We start from the raw sequence: 25,431 nt of genomic DNA on the forward strand, positions 1-25,431 counted from the left end.
CTGACATTTATTGAGCTCCTTTATGTGGCTGAGAGCTATGCTAAAGACTCCCGGTGTATTGTCTTATTTCATTTTAACAAAAACCCATTACATATTCATTTATTTATTTAAAAAGTTTATTGAACACTTGCTGTGTGCTAGATGTGCTAGGGTTACAGTGATAAACAAAACAGTCATTGTCTTTGATGTTAAAGAGCTTAGGGTATAGTGGGAGAAATAGACATAAAAAAATAAAAATAAATATGTAATGATGTGATAAATGATACAGAAAGTGTAACAGAATAATAAGATCTATTTATTTTGTTTTATTTTATTTATTTATGTTTTTTGAGACAGAGTCATGCTCTGTCACCCAGACTGGAGTACAGTGGCACAATTTTGGCTCACTGCAACCTCTGCCTCCTAGGTTCAAATGATCCTCCTGGCTCAGCCTCTCCAGTAGCTGGGATTTTAGGCATGCACTACCATGCCTGACTAATTTTTTTGTATTTTTAGTAAAGATGGGGTTTCACCAAGTTGGCCTGGCTGGTCTTGAACTCCTGACCTCAAATGATCTGCCAGCCTCGGCCTCCCAAAGTGCTGGGATTATAGGCATGAGCCACAGCTGCCAGCCTAGATGATTCATTTTAGATAGAGTGGTCTGGGGAGGTCTCTCTTAGGAGGTGACATATTTAAGTTAAGAGCTAAACAATAGGAGGACCCCAGCATGCAGACGAAGGTCTGCAGACAGATGTAAATAACTAACATAAAGAATTTTTACTTTAATAGAGGAGCTGAGAAGATCAGGGAGGCTACATGGAGGGTGTTGGAAGGGGAATGCTAGCTGAGGTTGAAGTTGGACCAGAATAACCAGGGCCATGGAAACTGGATTTCATTCTGAGGGCATCGGGAAGCCTACAGGATTTTAAACAGGCAACTGAAGGATCCAGTTTATATTAAAAACATTACTCTGGCTGTCTTGTGGAGAATGGGTTGGAGAGGGACAAAAAACAAAAGTGAGAAGAATTGTTTTGAGGTTAAGGTAGGATTCCAGGTTAGAGGTGGTGATACAGGATGCTGGTCAAGGAGCTGGGGGAGAAGTGGGAGGTCCAAGAAATATCTTTGAGGTAGAGACCAAAGGGCCTGGTGACAAAGACGCTGGAGTTAGGGATGACTTAGATTATTGGCTCAAACAATGGAGCTGATGTGATACCATCCTCTTCCTTTTTCTGTCTGTGAGACTAAGGCTCCACAAGGTTAGGCTATATGTCCCAGGAGGTACGTCTAATAAATATTGTACAAGTTGAGCATCCAAAATCCAAAAATCCAATATCTGAAATGCTCCAAAATCTGAGACTTTTTGAGTACCAATACGAATGAAACTCAAGGGAAATGCTCATTGGAGCATTTTGAATTTCAGATTTTTGGATTTGGGATACTCAACCAGTAAATATAATGCAAATATTTCAAAATCTGAAAAAAATGGAAATCTGAGACAGTCCTAGTCCCAAGCATTTCAGACAAGGGATGCTCGACTCGTATCAGGATATGAGCATGGGCCTATCCAACTCCAGAGACTGCACATGTAACAAATACACCGTATTATTGCCCAGTAAGTCACAATCCTGCTGCTTTCTAACAGGAGAGAAGTGGTTGTCTTCTGGATTATAAACTCTCTGTCAACCATAATTCCATTTGCTTATTTCTCAAAGAGAGAGCCAGTCTGCTGGTGTGTTATCTTTAGCATGTTTTGGTCTGAAGTGAATTGGAAAATATTATCTGAGCCACATGCTGGAAGTGATGTTGTCCTTAGGTGTTCGACCTGGGTAAGGAGGTTTAAATCCGAAGGAGTGGAGGTGATAATCCTATCCCAGATATTCAAATTCTGTTGGCGGGCAGAAAACCAAGCTTCCTGCTCTTCGTTCTCTTCCATGGGATCAGAAGATGCATCATTCCTGAATTCCTTTGAGGCCTTTCAGCAACTTACATGACGTTGTCAAGGGCAGTTGCCCTGGAAGAAGTGGGTTTACTCTGTGGGAAAAAGAGGAAGATGAAGTAGGTTAATAGGAACTGGAACCTCAGCTCAGCCCTTATGGCTACAGAGAGAGGATTGGAGACTAGTGACAGGCAGATAGTAGAGATATTGATAGCATAGGGCAGGATTAAATTAGAAAAAAACATGTAGGTTGAAAATTCAGTTGCGCATGGTGATCCTAATACAAAATAGCTTCTTGGATATGCTGGTATTTGTGCATCTGTAAAACGACCCTTTTATTTTTACCTTATTTGCAAAATCATAGGTCTGTGGAGAGAGGTGAGAATATAAAAACATGGAGCAATCATGGGCTTACCTCTTTGGAATGATTAATTGTGGAGTAAACTGTGAGAAGATCATTTTCTCTAGGTGTTGAGGTTTCCATTTCCTGTAAAAATAGTCATGGTAATTTGGCTTACACAGAGACAAAGAGACTAAATAGATATATTCTTAGGAAAGGCTGTGTGACCAAAAAGAGAATATGTCAAAGTTTTTCCAGAGGAAGGCCAGGGAATGTCTAGTGGGAGACCAAACACTGCTCGCTTTCAGACCTGTGAAGGTCTACTGGCATTTCCTGAGCCCCAAACAGACGAGCAACATGATAGCAAACCAGGGGGTCAAGAGCCAGAGAAAGGCAACCTTGCTGTATGGAGGGCAGGAAGTGTTCTTGTCCTTTGTCCGATTCTACTTTCCTTCCTCCATTTTTAAGAACAGACTTATATACCACACAGTTATATTTTACGTTTTGTCTCAAATTTTTGCTAGCTGGAACTGGAACTGCCCATTTTGGCTGCTCCACCTTCTGCTATAATTCTAACTGCCTTATCATTATGTCATTGAGGTCTCCTCAAGCATGGGGAATTGGTAGAATAGGAACATTTGACCTTAAGAATGGCTCCTGGAATGCACATTCCAGAAATAATCGCAGAAGTCCCTACGCCCCTCCAAGAACCTGTTCAAAGATTTTGACACTTTAAATTAATTAAGAAGTATTTAGAGAATTATCAAGATCTGGGCTGGGCACAGTGGCTCATGCCTGTAATCCCACCACTTTGGGAGGCTGAGGCAGGCAGATCACTTGAGCTCAGAAGTTTGAGACCAGCCTGGGCAACATGGTGAAACCCTGTCTCTACAAAAAGTAGAAAAATTATCCTGATGCCAGTAGTCTCAGCTACTTGGGAAGCTGAAGTAAAAGGATCACATTAGTCTGGTTGAGGCTGCAGTGAGCTGTGATTGTGCCAGTGCACTCCAGCTTGGGTGACAGAGTGAGACTCTGTCTCAAAAAAAAAAAAAATAATGTCAGCCAGGTGCGGTGGCTCATGCCTGTAATCCCACCACTTTGGGAGGCCAAGGTAGGAGGAACACGAGGTCAGGAGATTGAGACCATGCTGGCCAACATGGTGAAACCTCGTCTCTGCTAAAATACAAAAAATTAGCCAGGCATGGTGGTGGATGCCTATAGTCCCAGCTACTCAGGAGGCTGAGGCAGGGGAATAGCTTGAACCTGGGCAGTGGAGGTTGCAGTGAGCCGAGATCATGCCACTGCACTCCAGCTGGGCAACAGAGCAAGACTCTGTCAAAAAAAAAAAAAACTCAGAAACTCTCCAAAGTACATTTTGTTTTTCTTTTTGTTAAAGAGAAAGCTAATAAATTTGTGGGAAATTAGTTTTTTGGTTTGTTGGAGAGTTAATTGACTTGTCTTCAAGAAGAATCTGGAAAGGCAGTAGAAATGTCTAAGCAACTGAGAGTACCCCTTCTTGCTCCCTGTCACCAAGGATCGTACTTTGCAAGTAATCGAAGGGAATCCACGACTTCTAGCTAGATCATTGCTTATACCATTTGGAAGATGCTGAGCTTTCCTGCCTTATTTTTCAGAAGACATGAAAACTACCCTCTCAAAATGTATAGTATTATTTAGAGACATGCCACCTGCAGGTCCTTTATTTAGGGGTGGTGGGAAGTTGCCGATGCATGACAGATGAGTTGCTGATGCTTGATCAAAGCATCCTGTTATGTTGCTAGATGCATGGAGAGGAGTGAACCATTGCTTATGGTTTAGTGGCCTCTACTGTGCCCCCTTCCCCTCTTGAGAGACTACTTCTGAGCTCCTGCTAAGACTCCTACAACCACAGTGAGAAGTCAGGCCCCTGCTGTGAACTGCGTCCATAGGAAATTTTAAAACTTAGTGGAACTCTGACCCATTCAGCAAGTATTTACTGATCATTATGCTAGGATATAGGGGAAGAGAGAGGAAGACATAACTTGTACTTTCAGGCAGCTTGTAATTAAGCTGAAGGGACAAGACTTACTGATGCATCAAGCAGTTGGAGAAAAGCATAAAGCAGGGTATGAATAAGCATTCCCTTACGGGAGAGAACAGCATAAAGCAGGGTATGAATAAGCATTCCCTTACGGGAGAGAACGGCATAAAGCAGGGTATGAATAAGCATTCCCTTACGGGAGAGAACGGCAGACACCAGAATGGTCTAGCACAGAACTTTGCAGCCCCTGTCGCTGTCGCTGTCTTCTCCTCCCCTCAGTGGTCATTTGATCAGTCAGATGGTTATGGTGGCAAGTTTGTGAACAATGGCTGTAAAACTGACAACAATGGGGTGTAAAGCTGAAAGGACTCACCCTGGACGAATGAGAGACTGAAGCATACACAGTGTTGTTCACTGGAGAGACTGAAGCATTGTCTGTGTTCCCCGTGGACTCTGCTGTTAACACAGGAAGGCACAGTCAGTGGCAAAAGGACTCTGGGACTGCTATTCCAAGACCTCGTCCTCCCCAGAGCACACTGTGTCCCCACATAGGCAGGTGTTTGAGGCGTCTCCTTTCCTGAGAGATCATTCATTCTTGATAGTCTTTGGAGTTCTAAGTTGACCTTCTCAATCATGTGGTCAATATCTAACCACATCTCTTGGGGTAGGAGGTGGTGTTGTGGTCCCCTAAAGCTTCAGAGTCTCCCTCAGGCTGCACATGTCGGTCAGGAAGCTCCTGGGACCACATGGTACTGCCTCTGGAAGGGCTAGAGACAACTTGTTGGCAAACATAATGGAGCCAGTTATTTCACATACGGGATATTATTGAGCTTTTCAGAGTCCCCTGTAGTGGATTTGATTACTTTGGAGATGAGAAACTGGAGGCTCAGAAGGCTTAACTGACTTGGGCAAAGTGACACGGGAAGTGACGGAACAGGAACTCAATGCATGTCTTCTGACTTCAAACCTTATGCCTTTTCCTCTACAAGTGATGTCATGCATCACTCATGCATGAAATGAGACCCAAAGCCATTCTGAGTCCAGAGCCTGTGTTTGTGTTTCTCTATCATGCGTTCACTTTCCACTGTGTCTCTCCATTGCCCAGACCCTGGCTGAACAGCAGTGATGCAGTCAGGCAGTTTGGTTTTGTGCCTCGGATGCTGTAATCCTGCCTGTGCCCTGGACTTGCTGGGTGACAAGGGAGGATTCCTTTCACTGGCACTTAGTTTCTCCCTCAGCAGGGTGGTGAATAAACCTGATATCACCAAGAGAAACTGTGTGAGTGACTGGTTCTCATGCCTGTGCCTGTGCACCCTATAGGACCCAAGATTACAGGTCATCTTCCCTCACACCTTGTCGTCTGAGTAATGGCATTCTGACTCTCTCCTCTCTCATTATCCAGCCCTCTGCCATCCCCCTTTCTCTTCCATTTGGTTCTTCCCATCTGCTTTATGACAGAGAGTTAAGTCTGAATGCTCACCAGGACCCTGTGTTTGCTGAGTAGACAAAGGAAGGGAACCTGAAAAATAAAACAAAAAAATGGAAATGTGTGACAGCAGTGGGAGAGGCATTTCACCCCCAACCCCATGAGTGTTGGGATATGGAGGGAGGGGACCCAAAAGGGAGGGCAGGCAGCCCTGAGGCACGGTCCTGCTTTTCCCAATAGGTCACTTCCCTTAGAATATTAGCAGGTGCATGATTGCACCCAGGGATGATCCCATTGGACCAGCCGAGCCAGGATTTGCAGCCTCCTTCCCTCCTCCTGTCCTCCACAAAAGATCCTTGGGAATCAGAAGTTCTAAACTCTCAAACCCTGGAACCTTGGAAAGGAGACATGCACGAAGAAAGGAAACCTGCTCTTCTTTTCTTCCAAAGAAGTAACAGCATGATGATGAATAAGACTATGAATACCCCAACAGCCAGAGACACAATCATAGTGGTATGTGTATATTGATTTTCAACATCTGAAAAGAGAAAAAAGAAATGACATTGAGACACATCAAGTGAGGCCAACTGTTCTTGGAGCCTCCATGGAGCCTATTCTAGTCCATCTTTGGGGACTGGGTAGGTTTGTCTATACCCAGAGGCTCTGGGGTCGGAGTCCTGTGTGGCAGGCAGGGGAGGGTGGGGCCCAGTGGAGTTGGGGAGGGAAAGCAACCCTGCCTTCCCAGGCCTTTGGTCTTGGGTTCTGAGTGGGTTGGAGGAGAGATTGGGGAATGAGGAGGAAGGAAGGAGAGTCCTCTGGGAGTACTGAGAGATGCAGAGCTCCAGAGGGCATCTGTCCCCTCCCAGCAGTATTTTCTGCCTCCCACTGGGCCACTGTTTTGGAAATTATGTAGGGTGCGAGGATGCACTAAATCCCACAGCTGCTCAAGGCTCTCAGACCTGAGGCAGGCTGTTACCTCCGCAAAGCTTCTGGGCAGAGACAGAGAAGGATAAGTTGCTGACAGCATTCTCTGCTACGCAGGTGTAGTCCTGTTCACTGGAATTCCTGGGGTCCCAGGAGGTGGTGAGGTTTGGCTCACTTAGAAGTGTCTTTCCCAAGGCCTCCCATCTGAATGAGATGTTGTCATCTGGATCCTCCACAGAACAAGTCAGATGGATCTCACAGATCCTATTCTGAGAGAGTTGGCTGTGATTGGTAACTTGTATGTTCTTCAGTTTTCCTGTTTGCAGAGAGAAAAAAAAAAAAGACGCAGATTAAAGGCAAATGTCTTGGTTCAGCCCCCTGTGAAAAATATCCTTCACCTCAATGTTTTGTATTTCACCTTTGCTGTATGTTACGGCCTGTAAACTCTGTAAATGACTCTGCTTATATTGCCCAATTGATGTTAGCAAGCTCTGGGGTGACCAAATGATGTGGGACATCAGTATGGGTCAGGATAGCCAGTGGGAGAAGTGGGAAGGGAGAGAATGGGGTTTCCATCAACTAGTTGTGCAATTTTGGGGTGGTCACTTTGTATTCCTTGGCTCAGTTTATCTCTGGAGTCCCTTTGAGTCCTTGCACTCTGCCAGAGAACTCTGAGGGCACCTCCGTGAGGTCAGAAGCCAAAAGACCAGCTGCAACAGCCCTGTTTCCTCTGTTATCAAAATTCCCTTACTGGGGTGGAAGATGGAAGTGTCACTTCCTTGGGGAATTACAGCTCCCATCAATCTCTGGGGATCCTGGTTCCCACTGTATCTAAAGATGGTTCCAGTAGTGAGAAAGAGACTCAGATGTAGAAGGTCAGCAAGACAGAAAGGAAAGTGCTGAGAACCAAAGAACTGGGGAAGGAATTGCGTCCTTGCAATTACTGAGGTGCAAACCCCTGGAGTTATCACCGACTCATATCTTCATCTCATACTCCCACATCAGGAAATCCTGCTGGCTCTACCTTCAAAATATGTCCAGAATGCAACCCCTTCTCACCATCTCCACTGCTACCACCGTGATCCAAGCTAGCACTAACCCTTGCCTGGGTTATTGCAACGGCCTCCTGATTGGTCCATTGTACCCTTCTCCCTTAAAGTCTATTCTCAACAGAGCAGCAGAAGGAATCCTTTAGACAAGCAAGCCACATCATATTACTTGTTTGCAAAACTTTCTGATGGCTCTCAGTGTCTCTGAGAGTAGAAGCCAAAGTCTTTGCGATGGTTCTGAGTCCTTATGCAATGTGGCCCCTGTTTCCTTTCTGGCCTCGTTTTCTATTACCCTCCCCCTTTCTCTGCTCCTGGATGTTTGGCCTCCGTGGTGCTTCTTGAGTAGGCCAGGCACAGGGGATCTTGCTACTTATGCTGAATGGCTTGTCTTCCATGTACCTGCGTGGCACACTCCCTCACTTCCCACAAGTCTTCGCTTAAACGTCATCTTTTCAATGAAGGCTGTTCTGATCACTCCCTTTAAAATTGTCCTCTCTTCCCTGGAACTCCTGATGCTTCTTATGCTGTTCGGATCTCTCCTTTGTGCATACCACTCAGGGTTTGCTTACATGCTATATCACTTGTTCATGTGTTATGTGAATTGTTTGTTACCTGCCTCTACTTCCCTTCCAGAATGTAAGCTCCATGAGGGCAGTGACCTTTTTCTGTTTTGCTCACTGATGTATTCAGGTGCCCGCAACAGCACCTGAAATATTACTTGAGTCTATCAAATATTGTTGACTCAATTAATAAATTGAACATGGCTTCAACATTTTCTTAACCCTGAACTCTAGGCAGTTGTATTATTTTGTTTTCACACTACTATAAAGATACTACCTGAGACTGGGTAATTTATAAACAAAAGAGGTTTAATTGACTCCCAGTGCTACATGGCTGGGGAAGCCTCAGGAAACTTACAATCATGACAGAAGGGCAAGGGGAAGCAGGGCACATCTGCATGGCAGCAGGAGAGAGAAAGAAAGCAAGGAAGTGTCACACTAAAAACCATCAGCTTTCATGAGAACTCACTATCATGAGACCAGCTTGGGAGAAATCTCCCACATGATCCAATCACCTCCCACCAGGTCCCTCCCTTGGCATGGGGGGATTCTGATTTGAGATGAGATTTGGGTGGGGATGCAGAGCCAAGCCATGTTAGCGGTCACTCCTAATTAATTGGTATTGACCCATAAAATCAAATCTTTCCCATCCATATTCTGGCACATACCAAGAGACTGATCAATGTTAAAAATAAAATGTACAGAGCTTATACCTTGAAATTCCTTTGCACTATTGTAAAAGTAGCTGGTGTACTGATGTAGCTTACGCAATTCTTTGTGTATATACCTTTGAAGGAGACGTCACTCCAAAAAGCCCTGAAAGAGATTAGCATTGAGCCTCAAGAATGTGGTTGTTTCAAGAGAAGTCATACCTGGTCTCTCAACAATGTTAGAGGAACATTATCTTGGTAAATGTGATGAAGCCTGGTACCCATTTCAGGCTTTCCATTGGATGAATCTTTCATATCTCCAGCGTCCTACACTGCCTTGACAATCGCTGGTCACCCAGGGTGATTCTGCCTGTAGTAGGTTGAATAATGACCTCACAAAAGATCTATGTCCTAATTCCCAGAATCTGCGTATTACCTTATTGGAAAAAAGGGTCTTTGCACATGGAATTAAGTTATATGAGATAATCCAGCATAATCTGGTTAGGCCCCAAACCCAATGACAAGTGTTTCCATAAGAGAAAAGCAGAGATGTTTGAGACAGACAGAAGAGAAGGAGGCAATGTGACCATGGAGGTAGAGATTGGTGTGAGGCAGCCACGAGCAAAAGAAAACCAAGGAATGTTGCTGGCTACCAGAAGCTGGGAGAGGCAGAGAGCGGACTGACCCCTACGGCCTCCAGAGGGAGCATAGCCCTGCCTACACTGTGATTGTGGACTTCTGGTCCTCAGAACTGTGAGAGAATATGAATTTCTGTTACGACACCTACTTTATGGTATTTCTGTCCCAGAAGCCTCAGGAAATTAACACATTGCCCCAGGGAGATTTTCCCCTTTTAGTTAGAATTGCTTATATAGTTTTCCAGACATCATCTCTTTCCCATTACATTTATCTCTTTGGTGTTCTATTCTTCAAGGACGTGACTTTGACTAATCTAACACTACACCTGCCAGATGTTCAGGGCATACTAAAAGTTAACATGTAATCTGTCTATGGAGACATTTCATTTAACAGTTCTTTTCTGAGAACCATGTCTTAACCCCAAGGACTCTGAGTGAATTTTAGACACAACAGGCCCTCAAGTGGATAAGAATTATAGAATTTCAGTGGCCTTTAGTGTTGTCTGGTCTGATTGCAAATTTAATGCTCGAATCTCCTGCTAAGTGATTATAAAGCCATTAATGGCATCTCTGAATATTACTGATCGCTAGAAAGGTTTTTTCTGATATTGACTCATGAGCAATCTCATTATAGTTTACATAATTTTATGATGATAACATTTTCATTCTTTTTCATCTTGGGAAGGCAGATTATTGACTGGTGATTAATATGAGCCATCTGGGGAAAATATTGTTAAAAATTAAATAACCTTGGCAGAAAGGATGTTTCTCATTATCAGTTTATCTTTGCAGAGCACTTTCTAGGTAGACCACTGTTCTGTGCACAGACCAATCTACTGGGTCAGACTAGCCTTTGTGAAAAGGGAGATGTCGTGGCAGGGCAGTTATATGGGAAGTGCTGCCATCACTATCTCTGTGACTTGTAGATAAGTCACTGTGACTGAGGCTGTGCCTCAAGGGTAAGGTCTGTACCTACCTCATGGAGGCGTTGTGAGAATTACATGGCAAATACATGTAATGCACAAGGCAACACTATCATAAATATTTCATTTCTGTTACTTCTACTACTCTTCTGGTTGAAAAAGACTGTTTTATTGGAGTGAAGTAATTCTGGGCTAGAACACAAGACTTAGGTCTGTCCTCAGCTCTGTCACTAGCTGGCTCTGTAATGTTGAGTTGACACTGACTCAATGACTCCAAATGCCATACTCTATACTACTAGGCTATAGTGCACATTTGAAGTCACATAGGATTGAAATACACGTATATTTTTCAGTCCCTATGGAATTAAACCCCATGTTTTGACTCACTGAATATCCTCAGAGTGTAACTGGACACAATTGCAGAGGTCTCTGAGGACATCTGGGCACTGTAAGAGCCTGTGTCTTCCATCTCCAGGTTGCTGAGTTGCAGGGAGTAGAACTGAGTGAAGTTCAGTCGCTTTTCCAATTTCGGATTAGTCACGTGGATTTGTGGACTTTTGGATTCAGAGGGCACTATGAAGGCAATAGATGCTCCATTGTAATGCCAGGTAATGGACTTGATCTTCTCTCCTGCACGAAACTCCAGGGGAAGAGTTACTGACTCCCCCAGAATCCCATTCACCATCCATGGGGTTGAGCTGGTTTGCGAAACTAGATTCCCTGTACTCCCTGTAAACACAGAAGGAAAAGGTTTTAAAAATGTTCCTGATAAAATCCCTGCCAAGTCTTTCACCCTTTCGCCTATCTCTGCCAGTCTGTTAGAGCTCTCTGATACCAAAACTCGGAGATATGACAGAGTAGGAAAGTTTAAGGAGATGTTTCTAAATGGATAATCAGAGTCCCAGAGCTCTGCCTCCAGCAAAATGTCAGGCACTCTTGGTTAGTAGGCAGCTGGTCTGGATGAAACTGGCCCAGTCCACACTGGGTCCTACACTGGCTGGTCACTCCCAGGTCATGACTATACTTTGTGACCCCAGCCTCTGAATTCCTTGGGCATTAGGTTGAGGGGGACAGGAAACTATTATAAACTCCAAAAACTGCAAGTCTTTGCTGATAAAGTATAATTAAAGCCTGATATTTACTGATTACCTATCGTGTGTCCAAACTAGGCCCTTGCAATTTAGAAGGTAACAGGGACTAATATCAGGGATTTATAGCATAGTCAGTTGTTCTTATACATTATTTCATTGATGCTGACAACAATTCTGTGAGGCAGGCAGGATGGATATTACTACATCCATTTATAGGTAAAGGAATTGAGCCACAGAAAGGTTAACTATTTTCCCAGGGCTGCACAGCTAAAGAATAGCAATCAGGATTCAGCTCAGGTCTTCTGACACCAATGACTTTGTGCTCTTTTCATGATGCCAGAAGATACTTTTTATTCTCTCAGAAAGATTATAATGTAGTTGTTGAGGAGATAAAATGGATACATATAGAAATAATAAATATATTTCGAAGTAACACATGATAGCCACATTATTGTGAGCTTATTCGGAACCATCAATGTTTAAGCAAAAAGGTGAAATGATCACAATGATTCTTAAAGAAGATACTTCCTTAGCATCCTTTCCCAAATTCTTAGCAATTATCACACTATTTTGTAGTCTTGTTCACCTGTTTGCCTAACTGGCCATGCCCTAGTTATCCTTGCATGTCAGTATTCAGCGCCATGTCTGACACATAGTAGAGTCTGTGGAAATGTTCAAGTGGGTCAATGAATAAATAACCATAACCATTACCTCAGCCTTCTCAGGATCTCTTGCTTTTTCTTTCTTAAAATTTCAACTTTTATTTTAGATATGGGGGTACACATGCAGGTTTGTTCCATGGGTATGTTGCACCCATATAGTGAGCATAACAACAAATAGGTAGTTTTTCAACTCATTCCCTACTCCTCTCCTTCCCCTCTAGTAGTACACAGCATCTGTTAATCCCATGTTTATGTCCATGTGTGCTCTGACTTACAAGTGAGAACATGTAGTATTTGGTTTTCTGTTCCTGTGTTAGCTTGCTTAGGATTATGGCCTCCAGCTCCACCCATGTTGCTGTAAAAACATGAGTTTATTCTTTTATATGGCTGCTTAGTATTCCATAGTGTATATGTACCATATTTTCTTTACCCAATCCATCGCTGATGGGAACCCAAGTTGGTTCCTTGTCTTTGCTATTGTGAATAGCATAGGGATGAACATACAAGTGTGACTTTTTGGTATACTGATCTATTTTCCTTTGGCTATATACTCAGTAATGGGATTGTTGGGTTGAATGGTAGCTGTGTTTTAAGTTCTTTGAGTAATCTCCAAATTGCTTTCCACAGTGAAAATGTACATTTCCCACTAATGGTATATGCTGTTTCCTTTTCTCTGAAGCCTCACCAAGTGGGACCTAACACCTACTTTTTTATTTTGACTTTTTAATAATAGCCATTCTGACAAAAAAGTGTATTAGTCCATTTTCACCCTGCTAATAAAGACATACCCGAGGCTGGTCATTTATAAAGGAAAGAGATTTAATTGACTCACAGCTCCACATGGCTGGGAGGCCTCACAATCACGGTGGAAAGTGAAGGAGGAGCAAAGTTATGTCTTACATGGCAGCAGGCAAAAGAGAGCATATGCAGGGGAACTCCCCTTTATAAAACCATCAGTTCATGAGACTTATTCACTATCATGAGAACAGCAAGGGAAAGATCTACCCTCATTATTCAATTACCTCCTACTGGGTCCCTCCCATGACACGTGGGAATTATGGGAGCTCTACAGGTCAGGATGAGATTTGGGTGAAGACATAGTCAAACCATATCAAAAACAAAACCGGCATTTATTGTTTTTTTGGCTTTATATTAATAGCCATTCTGACTGGTGTGAGACAGTATTTCATTGTGGTTTTGATTTGCATTTCTCTGATGATTAGTGATGCTGGGCATTTTTTCATATGTTTTTTGGCCACTTGTATGTCTTCTTTTTGTTGAGATGGATCTTGCTCTGTTGTCCAGGCTGGAGTGGAATGGTGTGATCTTGGCTCACTGCAACGTCTGCCTCCTGAGTTCAAGCAATTCTCCTGCCTCCATCTCCCAAGTGGCTGGGATTACAGGAGCCTGTCACCACACCCAGCTAATTTTTGTATTTTTTAGTAGAGATGGGGTTTCACTATGTTGGCCAGACTGGTCTTGAACTCCTGGCCTTGTGATCCATCCACCCTGGCCTCCCAAAGTGCTGGGATTACAGGGTGAGCCACTGTGCCTGGCCTGCATGTCTTCTTTTAAGAAGTGTCTGTTCATCTTCTTTGCCCATTTTTTAATGGGGTTATTTGTCTTTTTGCTCGTTGATTTAAGCTCCTTCTAGATTCTGGATATTAGATCTTTGTTGCAAACATAGTTTGCAAATATTTTCTTCCATTCTGTAAGTTGTCTGTTTACTGTAATGATAGCTTCTTTTGCTATGCAGAAGTTCTATAGTTTACTTAGATGCCACTTGTCAATTTTTGTTTTTATTGCAATTGCTTTTGGGGACTTAGCCAAAACTTCTTTGCCAAAGCCAATGTCAAGAAGGGTATTACCTATTTTTTTCCCAGGATTTTTACAGCTTGAGGTTTTATATTTAAATCTTTGATTCATCTTGAGTTAATTTTTGTATGTGGTCAAAGGTAAGGGTCCAGTTTCAATCTTCTGCATATGGCTAGCCAGTTAACCCAGCACCATTTATTGAATGGGGTGTCCTTTCCCCATTACTTGTTTTGTTGGCCTTGTCAAAAATCAGATGGTTGTTAGGGCGGGGCTTTATTTCTGAGTTTTCTGTTCTCTTCCATTTGTCTATGTGTCTGTTTTTGTACTGGTACCATGCTGTTTTGGTTACTATAGCCTTACGGTATAGTTTGAAGTCAAATAGTGTGATGTCTCTGGGTTTGTTGTTTTTGTTTAGAATTGCTTTGACTGTTTGGGCTCTTTTTTGTTTGTTTGTTTCATATGAATTTTAAAATAATTTTTCTAATACTGTGAAGAATGACATTGGTAGTTTGATAGAAATAGCATTGAATCTATAAATTGCTTTGAGTGGTTATAGACATTTTAATGATGTTGATTCTTCCAATCCATGAGCATGAAATGTTTTTCCTATTATTTGTATAATTTCTGAGGGTTTCTTATTTCTTAGGAAAGGAGCTGAATAGGGAAGGAAATGTCTCTTGGTATCTTGGTGCTCAGCTCCTGGGTGAGCTTGTACACCCTCTCTCTTTCATGAATTGTCATATGAATTCCAGGCACATGAACTTGCTGTCATCAACATGTTTCCCGTCAGCATTTTAACACATTGTGATTTGTCATCTTGACTCCTCTTTCCTCTGAATCACATGGGTGAATACCACAAGGAAAATTTTGAGCAAAATGTCCAGATACCAGAGAATATAATGATACAATTCTATTTATTTAAAGTGGATAAACAGACAAAGCAAATCTGTGCTGTCAGAAGTCAAGAGAGTGGTTACATTTGAGGAGGAGGGAGAGGTGGTGAGTAGGGGGGAGTATAAAGGAAGGATCCTAGAATGCTGATAATGCCCTATTTCTAGATCCGTATTTGACTACACAGGTTTATTCACTTTTATGATAATTCATTGAGCTGATACTTAAGATCTGAACAGTTTTTATCTTTGTATTTTAGTTTAAAAAATTAAAACAGTAACAAAATAAAATCATGACAATGACCTATAAGGACTAAAATGATCTGGCTATTTCTCTCTCTTTGACCTAATTCCTCTATTTCCCCCCTTGTTCACTTTGCTCCAACCCCCTTGAACAAGCCAGGGCTTTTGCATTTGCAATCCTTTCTTTCTGGAATGCACTTCCTCCAAGTATCCATGCAGCTCTCTCTTTTGCCTCTGTAAAGCCTTTAATGCAAACATTCCTGCTCAGAGAGTTTAAAGACGTGTGACCACTCTTTCCTCACCATCAGCTCCTATCCACCCCTGCACATCCTGCTGCCTTTGGATTTACCATCTAGTACTTACTATGGAGTATACTTTATAATTCACATATTTGTTTTTATTTATTTTCTCACCTCTCCACTAGAATGTAAGCTCCATAAGGCAAAGATTTTTGTCTGTGCTGTTTACTATTGTGAACATTCTTGAACAGTTCCTGGGGCATAGTAAGCATCCCGTGACTATTTATTGAGTGAATGGACATATCTCCATTCCATCTTTTGGAGGTTTTCTGTCTAGAATGTTAAAGCTCATTTCCTTTTAGTAGCAAGTCTTGGGTTACTCAGTGGCCCAAGGACTCACCAGGAGCTGCCCTTCCCTTACGTAGAACACTCCTTTAAGTTCCCTTGATTTTATAGATTTCAATCGCTAGTTTATTTAAAAGTTAGTTTATTTAACATTCTACTATTTGCCAACTTCTATGCTAATTCAATTAGTAAAACCTTAGGAACCATGGCATTTGGATCATATTTATTAGATGTGTTTTATGTGCCAGTTTCTGGACTGGAAACTGAGAATATAAACACCAATAAGATACTCCCAGTCTTCTGGGTCCACCATTTGATAGAGGAGCCTGACAGGTAAATGAGCAGTTGGTTCTGATGTGGTGGGTTGGGCACTGAGCTAGTGTGGGGCTTGCCTCTGCATTGCCCTTGTATCACTACTGCACCTGCACATGCAATAGCAAACACTTCTTTCATAGTTACAAGACTATTTTCCTTTCTTTTCTACAATCTTGAGGTCAGGGATTCTGATGATTATTTCTGTATCTCTAGAAATCAGCACACAATTTCTAGCTCAATAAATGTTGAATTGTTAGAGATATGTACTCCACTGGAGCAAAAATTGAGAGAAGCACAAACTGGGGACAGTTGGGAGTTGTCAGGGAACATTTCAGAGTAGATGACATTGTAGCAAAATTTTGAATAAAAACTATGTGTTCTCCATTACATAATTATTTGTAATTCTTCCAAGAATACTTTACTTTTTTTTTTTTCATACTGCTGTTCCCTCTGCTTAAAATGCCCTTGTTCACCTTTTCTACATGGTAAGCTCCTGTTTATCTTCAAGGATGAGCTAAAGTATCTGTTTGCCTCCGCTTATTTTGGGGGGGGTTGCATTGGTACATGGGGGAGAGAGAAAAGAGTTCGTGGTGAAGGAAAGGGAGAAGTAGCGCAGGATGGATGGGATGGTAGGAATAGTTCCCACAGACCCAAAACCAACCAAAGCAAAACTAGATTTGAGCCAATATGCTTAGGGACAATGAAGGTCATATGCTACTGAAAATGTTCAAAAGACCCTATGTGAGTCTTTGGACAGGAGCAGAGCTGCTTCAGGGCCAAGGTGTTGTGGTGTGGCACAGAGGGCACATGGAGGTCCTTTACTCTGCTCTGCCTGGAATCAACAGTGATGCTTTGGGAGCATCTGGGGCCAGCAACCTTGGCATGGATATTGATTTTCTTGGAATAGGCAGGGCATCCAATGGCTCCTCTGTAGAGGACTAGAACCAAAAAAGAGATTAAGAATGGGAAAGATGCCTCATGTTAGCTGTAGCTAGTAGGCTGCTTTGGGGGCTCATGAGAAGCTTTCCTTTGGGGACTCTCATAAGTCACTGGGGAACCCTTTGCAACATGGAGGTGGCCCATCCTCTGGTGAGGATGTCAAGACAGCAGACACTCGGGGTATATTTGTTTACAAGTTTCATCTATGTATGATGTGTTTTGGGGAACCCAAATAATGTCTTAGCATTGTATTTCCCCAGAACCTGGTCCAGGGAACTCAGTAAATGTTAAGTAGATTGGGATTAGAATACCGAAGTTTTGAAGGGTTACCTAATTACTGGAGGGCTAGTTTGGAAGATATTCAAAAACATGGAGTATTTTTGAAAATTGACAAAGTATACAGACAGCAGTGTCTTAGTAAAGAGAGGAGAGAGGTAGAACTAAGCAGATTCTGAAAAAGAGAAGTCAGAAGAAACTTTGGGGTTTCTAACCTGAGGGACTAGCTTAGGCCCATCTGTAGCAAAGAGTGCTAAGACTATTCAACAGGGAAAGAATGCTCTCTTTAACAAATGGCTCTGGGACAACTGGATATCCACATACAGAAGAATGAAGTTGGACCCCTTCCTCTCATTATATGCAAAACTTAACTCAAAATGTACTGATCACCTAAATATAAGAGCTAAAACTCTTAGAAGAAAACATAATGATAAATATTCATGATTAGATTTGGAAATGGACTCTGATATATGACACCAACAGCATGAGTAAGAAAAGATTAAAAAGCGGGGAGGGACCAATTAGAAACGGCTGTGGTTGAAGGATCCCACTGAGAAAAATGAAAACAGTGAGTGAATCCTGCACCAGCAACTAAGGTATCCAGGTTCACTCACTGAGACTGACTAGGTGGTTGGCATGACCCACAGCGAATGAGGAAAAGCAGGGTGGAGCGACAGCCCACCTGGAAGCTGCATGGGGCAAGTGGTGCTTCCACCCCCAGCCAAGGAAGGTGGTGAGTGATTGTGCTACCCCACCCGGGAAACTATGTGTTTTCCATGGATCTCTGCAACCTATGGACCAGGAGATCCCCTTGTGAGCCAACACCACAAGGGCCTTGGGTCCCAAGCACAGAGCTGTGCAGATTCTCAGCCACCTGTGCATTCTTCAGTCTTGGCTGAAGACTGCCTAAGACGACTGAGTTCTTGGGGGAAGGGGCAGCAGCCATCCCTGCAGCTTCAATCTGTTTTCTCCTACCAGTACTAGAGGGTCTGGGTGGTTTGGGCCCAGGAGGAATTCCCCATGGTACAGCACAGTGGCTGTGGCAGACTGTGGACAGACTGGCCCTTTAGGGTGGACCCAGACTCATCTTTTCTCACTGGGTACGGCCTCCCTGGGCGAATTTCAGCAATTCCACTCAGGGATTTATGAACAGAACTCTGATCTCCCTGGGATAGAGCACCAGTGGGTAGGTGGGCTGCTGGCTCTGTGGATCAACAGACTTAGTCTTTTCCGACGCTGGCTCTGAGGAATCTGGGCTGTCTAGATAAGTGGAATTCCCCCCATCTCACCACACTCTTTCTGCCAAGGGACAGACAGAGTGCTTCATTAAGTGAGTCCCTTATCCTGTGCCTCCTGACTGGGTGAGACTCCCCAACAGGGGTTACCAGACATGTTATACAGGAGCATTCCCACTGTCATCAATTTGGTGCCCCTCTGGGACAGTGCTCCCAGAGGAAGAAGCAAGCAGCCATCTTTGCTGTTTTGTAGCCTCTATTGGTGACACCTCCAGGGTGGGAGGGACCCAGATAAATAGGGTCTGGAGCAGGGCCCCAGCAAAGTGCAGCAGCCCTGTAGAAGAGGGGCCTGACTGCCAAAATAAAAATGAACAGAAAGCAACAACAGCATCAACAAAAAAGTCCCCACAAAAAAAAAACCATCTAAAGGTCAGCAGCCTCAAAGATCAAAGCTAGATAAACTCAGGAAGATGAGAAAGAATCAATAAAGAATGCTGAAAACTCAAAAAGCCGGAATACCTCTTCTCCTCCAAATGACTGTAACACCTCTTCAGGAGGGCACAGAACTGGGCTCAGGCTGAGGTAGATGAACTGACAGAAGTGGGCTTCAGAAGGTGGGTAATAATAAACTTTGATGAGCGAAAGGAGTATATTCTAACTCAAAGCAAAGAACCTAAAAACCATGATAAAACATTACAGGAGCTGTTAACCAGAATAACCAGTTTAGAGAGGACCATAAATGACCTGATGAAGCTGAAAAACACAACATGAAAACATCACAATACGATCACGAGCATCAATAGCCAAATAGAACAGTGGAGAAAGGAATTTCAGAGATTGAAGACTATCTTGCTGAAATAAAACAGGCAGATAAGATCAGAGAAAAAGGAATAAAAAGGAACAGACAAAACCTCTGAGAACTATGGAATTAGGTGAAGAGACCAAACCTACAACTGATTATGGTACCTAGAAGAGACAGGGAGAATGAAACCAAGTTGGAAAACATACTTCAGGATATCATCCAGGAGAACTTATCCAACCTAGCAAAACACGCCGACATTCAAACTCAAGAAATACAGAGAACCCCAGTAAGATACTCCATGAGAAGGTCAACCACAAGACACATAATTATTAAATTCTCCAAGGTCAAAGAGAGGGAAAAAATGTTAAGGGCAGCCAGAGAGAAAGGCCAAGTCGCCTACAAAGGGAAGCCCATCAGAATAACACTAGAATGGTGATAATAATTTTTTTAAAAGGGGGAAAGAAACAAGTAGAGAAATTATAACTTTTGTACTTAGCTAGCAGAAATATAAAGCAGTACAACCATTGTGGAAAACAGTTTGGCAATTCCCCAAAAAGATAAGCTTAGAGTAATATGATCCAACAATTCTGTTCCTAGGTATATACCAAGATAAATAAAAAACAGGTAGTCAAATACTTGTACACACAGTAGCACTATTCACAAGAGCCAAAAAGGCAAAAACAATCCAGATGTCCATTGATAGATGAATGGATAAATAAAATGTAGTATATACAGATTATAAAATATTATTCAGCCAAAAAGGAATGAAGTACAGATACATGGTACAACATGGATGAACCCGGAAAACATGAATTTAAGTGAAATAAGTCAGACACAAAATGTTATATATATATTGCATGATTTCATTTATATGAAATTACCCAGAATAGGTAAACCCACAGAGACAGAAAGCAGATCAGTATTTGCCAGGGGCTGAGGGGAGGGGAGAATGGGAAATGACTGCTTAGTGGGTACAGGGTGTTCTTTAGGGTGTTGAAAATGTTTTAGAACAATAGAAGTGGTGGTTTCACAACACTGCGAATGTACAAAATACCACTGAACTTTATACATTAAAATTATTATATTGTGTTATAGGAATTTCATCTTAATAAAAAATGTCTGAGTGTCGACAGAGAAACAACTAAAGCTGAATCTGGGTTAAGGGACCAAAAACAGAGGTATGAATGATTGGAGGTCACATTGGAGATTGTACATTCTGAAAGGTGGAAAAACACACATCTTTGAGGATAATGAAAAAATATAAAACAACTCTCTACCTGTTGAGCAATATTAAACATTTAAAGATGTGGATGGTTGGCAAAAAGTCGATAATGCTGCTCAGGGAGCCATTAGATTACAATCTCTTCACAGAAGAACATTGCAGATTTTGACTCAACCTCAGAATCAGCTCTCACGGGTTGGCTTTACTTATATTTCCAACCACTGACTGTTCTCTCCTGGACCTCAGAATACCTGTATCTGCTTCCTGCAAGCACACTCAAAAATTAGTTCCTATTTCTCCCTCCCTAAAATCTCAGGGTGACTGAAGTCCAGTGGAATTTAGGACCTTGCTGTTCAGTGTGGTCCATGGACAGGGAGCATTGGTGTCACCTGGGAGCCTGTTAGAAATGCAGAACCTCAGTCCCTATTCCAGAATCAGCATTTTAATAAGATTCCCCCAAGTAACTTATATGACCATTTAAGTTCGACAGGTTTCTATCTATAGAAATTAAAATAAAGAAACAAGATTCACTTTCTCTAGGATGTCATGATGCTTGATTTTAGTTATAATTATTGTTTTGTTCTGTTAGTTTTGCCACCCAGGGCTTCAGTTAAAGGAAATAGGATTATTTTTCAACAAGGTTTGTCTTTTCAACTAAATTTTCTAAAAGGAGGTGGGTTGGCTAGTGCCCATTCTTTGGAAAGAATGGAAGATTCTTTCCCATTCATTGGAAATAATGTAGGCTGGCATGAGTCATTGTTTTTCATGGTTGTTTCCATGATTGATTTCGTTTGCCCTGCACTTTTGCAACAGGGGTCTCTTTCCCTTCCTAAATCGCTCCACGCTCTTCCCTGCATCAGGATCTTTCCTCATATGATCCCTCCTGCCTTAAAAGCTTCTTCATTTGATGTTTCCTGCTTAACTTTTCATACCCTTTAAATATGAGATGAAATGTTATTTTTCCAGAAAGTCCTTTCTTCATCACTCGGTTTAAAGCAGGTCCCTGTGTTTTTCTCTATCAACGTGCCCTGCTTATTTTCTTGCTAGCCTCACACTTTCTAATTATATATGCATTTGTGTGAATATGTGACTGCGTGTAAGTTAAGTAGTATGATGAAGCAGTCATGAGCACACACTCCAGAGCAGGACTTCCTGATTTCCAGTTGTAGCAGCCACTTCTCCCCTCCTGGGCTTCCGAACACCTGCATCTGCCTCCTGCAAACACATTCAAATGTGTTTCTCTTTCTATACCCATTTCCCCCATAACTGTGGGACAGTAAGCAAGTTACTTAAGTGCTCTGTGCCTTCTTTCCCCATCTGTGAAATGGAGATGGGAGCACTGTATCTTTCAGGGAGTCATTATAAGAAGTATTCATGGACATAGGGAGAAGAAGAGGAGTTTTAACATGAGGACATTCAGAATATTTTTATTCTAGAGGTGGATTTAATTTTGCAGGGAGGTAAAAATGAAACAAAAACTCAAGATTCTGCTCCCAGGTCAGGAAGTGGCTCTTGAATGAAAGCAAGAATTCTCTCTCTTTCTACATTGTATATATATTTCCCAAAGTTCTGTTCTCATTCCAGTTTTCTCCGTAGCTTAACTTACCTCTATGCTGTTGATTTTTAAGCTTCCAGACTCAGCCCTCCTCCTAGTCCTAAATTCCCAGGAACTTTCATGTAACTTCCTCATGGATGGTATGCCAACATCCTAAAATCGGCAGGTCCAAAACTGAACTCACCTTCCTCCTGTGGCTGCTCTCCACCTTCCAATTTTGTCACTTTCTCTGGCTATCCTGTCAGAAATTTCACTGCCCTCTTTACCGTATTTCATCTCTCCCTTTTCTACTTGAATTTCTTTTTTCTACTTTTATTTCTTCCTTATCACTATTCAATACACTATTTTACTTGCTTTTTTGTTTGTTCGTTTTTATGGTTTGTCTTCTGCTAAAATGTTAACTCCATGAGAGCCGGAATTTTTTGCTTGCTTTGTTCGTGATGTATTCATGCAGACTGAAACAGTGCCAGACATTCAATAGGCGCCCCATGAATATTTATCAAATGACTTACCGAATCCTCCTTTCCCCTCATTCCAATTGCCAATTAATCTACTTAACTCCATATCGAAGGGATCTCTTGCTTCCATCCTGTCTTTCTCTTATGCTGCTGCCACACTCGTTCAATTGTCATTGTTTTTCAGAACTATTACAAGAGCTTGCCGCATGCTGGTTAATGAAATTTGGGCAAGTTATTTAAATTAACTTCACTTGAGTTCTTTCTTTTAAAATGGAGATAATAATAGTACAAATTCATAGAATTCTCATGAGACTCATAATGTGTGTACAGCACCTGAAACAGTACTTGAAATATAATAAGCACTCAGTCCTAATTTGCACTATAGGAGGGGAGAGATGGAAACCTTTTTTTTGAGGGGGCGGGCTAGAGAGGATTAATTTCAGTGTGTTTGGTTGGGCCCAGAAATTTTGGCTCAACTGAATAATAGGTTTTTAATAGTGTAGATGAGGATAGTGAGGTTCAGAGATGATAAGTAACCTTCTGGAGGTTCACAGTAAGGTAGTGGCTAAATTGGTATGAGGGCTCATTTTCTTGATCTTGGTACTCTTTACAGTATGCTGGCCATAAACCAGTCTCGTCTTGCAAAAGCTTATTTCCTCTGCCCCAACAAATAACTTTCTTACATATAGACACAGTTGAAATTGTTCACTGACAACCATCTCAAGCTTATAGCATTCAAAGTTGAGAGGAGGTATATGAGTGGTACTTATATCAAGTACCACTATGAGCATGCCCTTCCCCATCCCAATCCCTTGACAGGGACCCAGACAGACAACTGTATACAGACGATTTCGATTGAGCAATGCAGACCTGTGTAGTCGCTAGTGACATAAAACCAGGGAGTCACTAGTGACTACATGGCTCTGCATTGACATTTACCTGGGCCAATGCAGAAGACAAGCAGGAGCAACAGGAACAGCCACAACATGCTTTCCGCGGTGAAGACTGGTGCTTGAGACCTTGAGGCAGTCAATGCTGTTGCCATTCTGTCAGTAAACTGAAAATGCTTTGTACTGAGACTTCCCCTTCCTTCAGAGGCGTGGTGAGAACTTCTTCCTCTGCCACTGTTTTGTTTACTTTTCAATTTACTTTTTTCTGAGCTAAACACGCAAATCTTTTTTCTGTTTGTTTTTGGAAAAAAAGATAAAGTCCTTTATTGCATCTTTAATAAACTTGTATGTAAAAGTCCATAAGGAATTTCCTAAAATCTACTAGAACAAATAAATGAATTCAGCAAGGTGAAAAGATACAAAATCAACACATATAATTCAATTGCAATTGTATATACTAGCTATGATTAATCTGAAAATAAAATTAGAAAAACAATTCCACTCAAATTATATCAGAAATTTTTAAGTATAAAGCTAAGAAAAAGCAAAACAAAACCCTTAATTTCTAAAAGACTAATTTTCTTCTTTCTTTCTTTTTGCTGTTTGGGGATGCTTTTATTTATTTATTTATTATGATTATACTTTCAGTTCTGAGATACATGTGCAGAACATGCAGGTTTGTTACATAGGTGTAAGAAGTGCCATGATGATTTGCTGCACCCATCAACCCGTCATCTACATTAGGTATTTCTCCTAATGCTATCCCTCCCCTACTGCCCTACCTGCCAACATACTCCAGTGTGTGATGTTCCCCTCCCTGTGTACATGTGTTCTCATTGGTCGACTCCCACTTATGAGTGAGAACGTGTGGTGTTTGGTTTTCTGTTCTTGTGTTAGTTTGCTGAGAATGATGGTTTCCAGCTTCATCCATGTCCCTGAAAAGGACATGAACTCATTCTTTTTTATGTCTGCATAGAATTCCATGGTGTATATGTGCCACGTTTTCTTTATCCAGCCTATCATTGATGGGCATTTGGGTTGGTTCCAAGTCTTTGCTATTGTGAACAGTGCTGCAATAAATGTATGGATGTTTCTTCATAGTAGAATGATTTATAATCCTTTGGGTATAACCCAATAATGGGATTGCTGAGTCAAATGGTATTTCTGGTTGTAGATCCTTGAGGAATCACCACACTGTCTTCCACAATGGTTGAACTAATTTGCATTTGCACCAGCAATATAAAAGCCTTCCTATTTCCCCATATCCTCTTCAGCATCTGTTGTTTCCTGACTTTTTAATGATCACCATTCTAACTGGCATGAGATGGTATCTCATTGTGATTTTGATTTGCATTTCTCTAATGACCAGTGATGATGAGCTATTTTTCATATGTTTGTTGGGTACATAAATGTCTTCTTTTGAGAAGTGTCTGTTCATATCCTTCACTCACTTTTGGTGGAGTTGGTTTTTTCTTGTAAATTTGTTTAAGTTCCTTGTAGATTCTGGATATTAGCCCTTTGTCAGATGGATAGATTGCAAATTTTTTGTCCCATTCTGTAGGTTGCCTATTCACTCTGATGATAGTTTCTTTTGCTGTGCAGAAGCTCTTTAGTTTAATTAGATCTAATTTGTCAATTTTGACTTTTGTTTTCATTGTTTTTGGTGTTTTAGTCATGAAGAATTTGCCCATGCCTATTTACTATGGCATTGCCTAGGTTTTCTTCTAGAGTTTTTATGTTTTTATGGTTTTAGGTCTTACGTTTAAGGCTTTACTCCATCTTGAGTTAATTTTTTTTTTTTATAAAGTGTAAGGAAGGGATCCAGTTTCAGTTTTCTGCATATGGCTAGCTTATGAGGCTTAGTTTTTTTTTTTTATAAAGTGTAAGGAAGGGATCCAGTTTCAGTTTTCTGCATATGGCTAGCTTATGAGGCTTAGTTCACCTGGGTATAAAATTCTGGATTGAAAATTCTTTTTTTTAAGAAAGTTGAATATCGGCCCCCACTCTCT

The 25,431-nt window shown here is 41.7% G+C and overlaps 1 protein-coding gene across 1 annotated transcript; it reads right to left on the bottom strand.

The window, feature by feature from the left end:
• Nucleotides 1-98: 98 nt before the first annotated feature.
• Nucleotides 99-23,586, bottom strand: SLAMF6 (SLAM family member 6). Its single transcript, XM_008984738.5, has 8 exons — nt 23,472-23,586; nt 10,833-11,174; nt 6,678-6,941; nt 6,129-6,239; nt 5,756-5,794; nt 4,649-4,731; nt 2,331-2,402; nt 99-2,010 (listed from the first exon to the last, which is right to left on the bottom strand). Exons 1-8 carry the CDS (start codon nt 23,575-23,577, stop codon nt 1,963-1,965), a joined length of 1,065 nt encoding a protein of 354 aa, XP_008982986.3. The 5' UTR covers nt 23,578-23,586; the 3' UTR covers nt 99-1,962.
• Nucleotides 23,587-25,431: the final 1,845 nt, after the last annotated feature.

This window comes from Callithrix jacchus, chromosome 18 (assembly GCF_049354715.1).
Source record: "Callithrix jacchus isolate 240 chromosome 18, calJac240_pri, whole genome shotgun sequence".
NCBI lineage: Eukaryota > Metazoa > Chordata > Mammalia > Primates > Cebidae > Callithrix > Callithrix jacchus.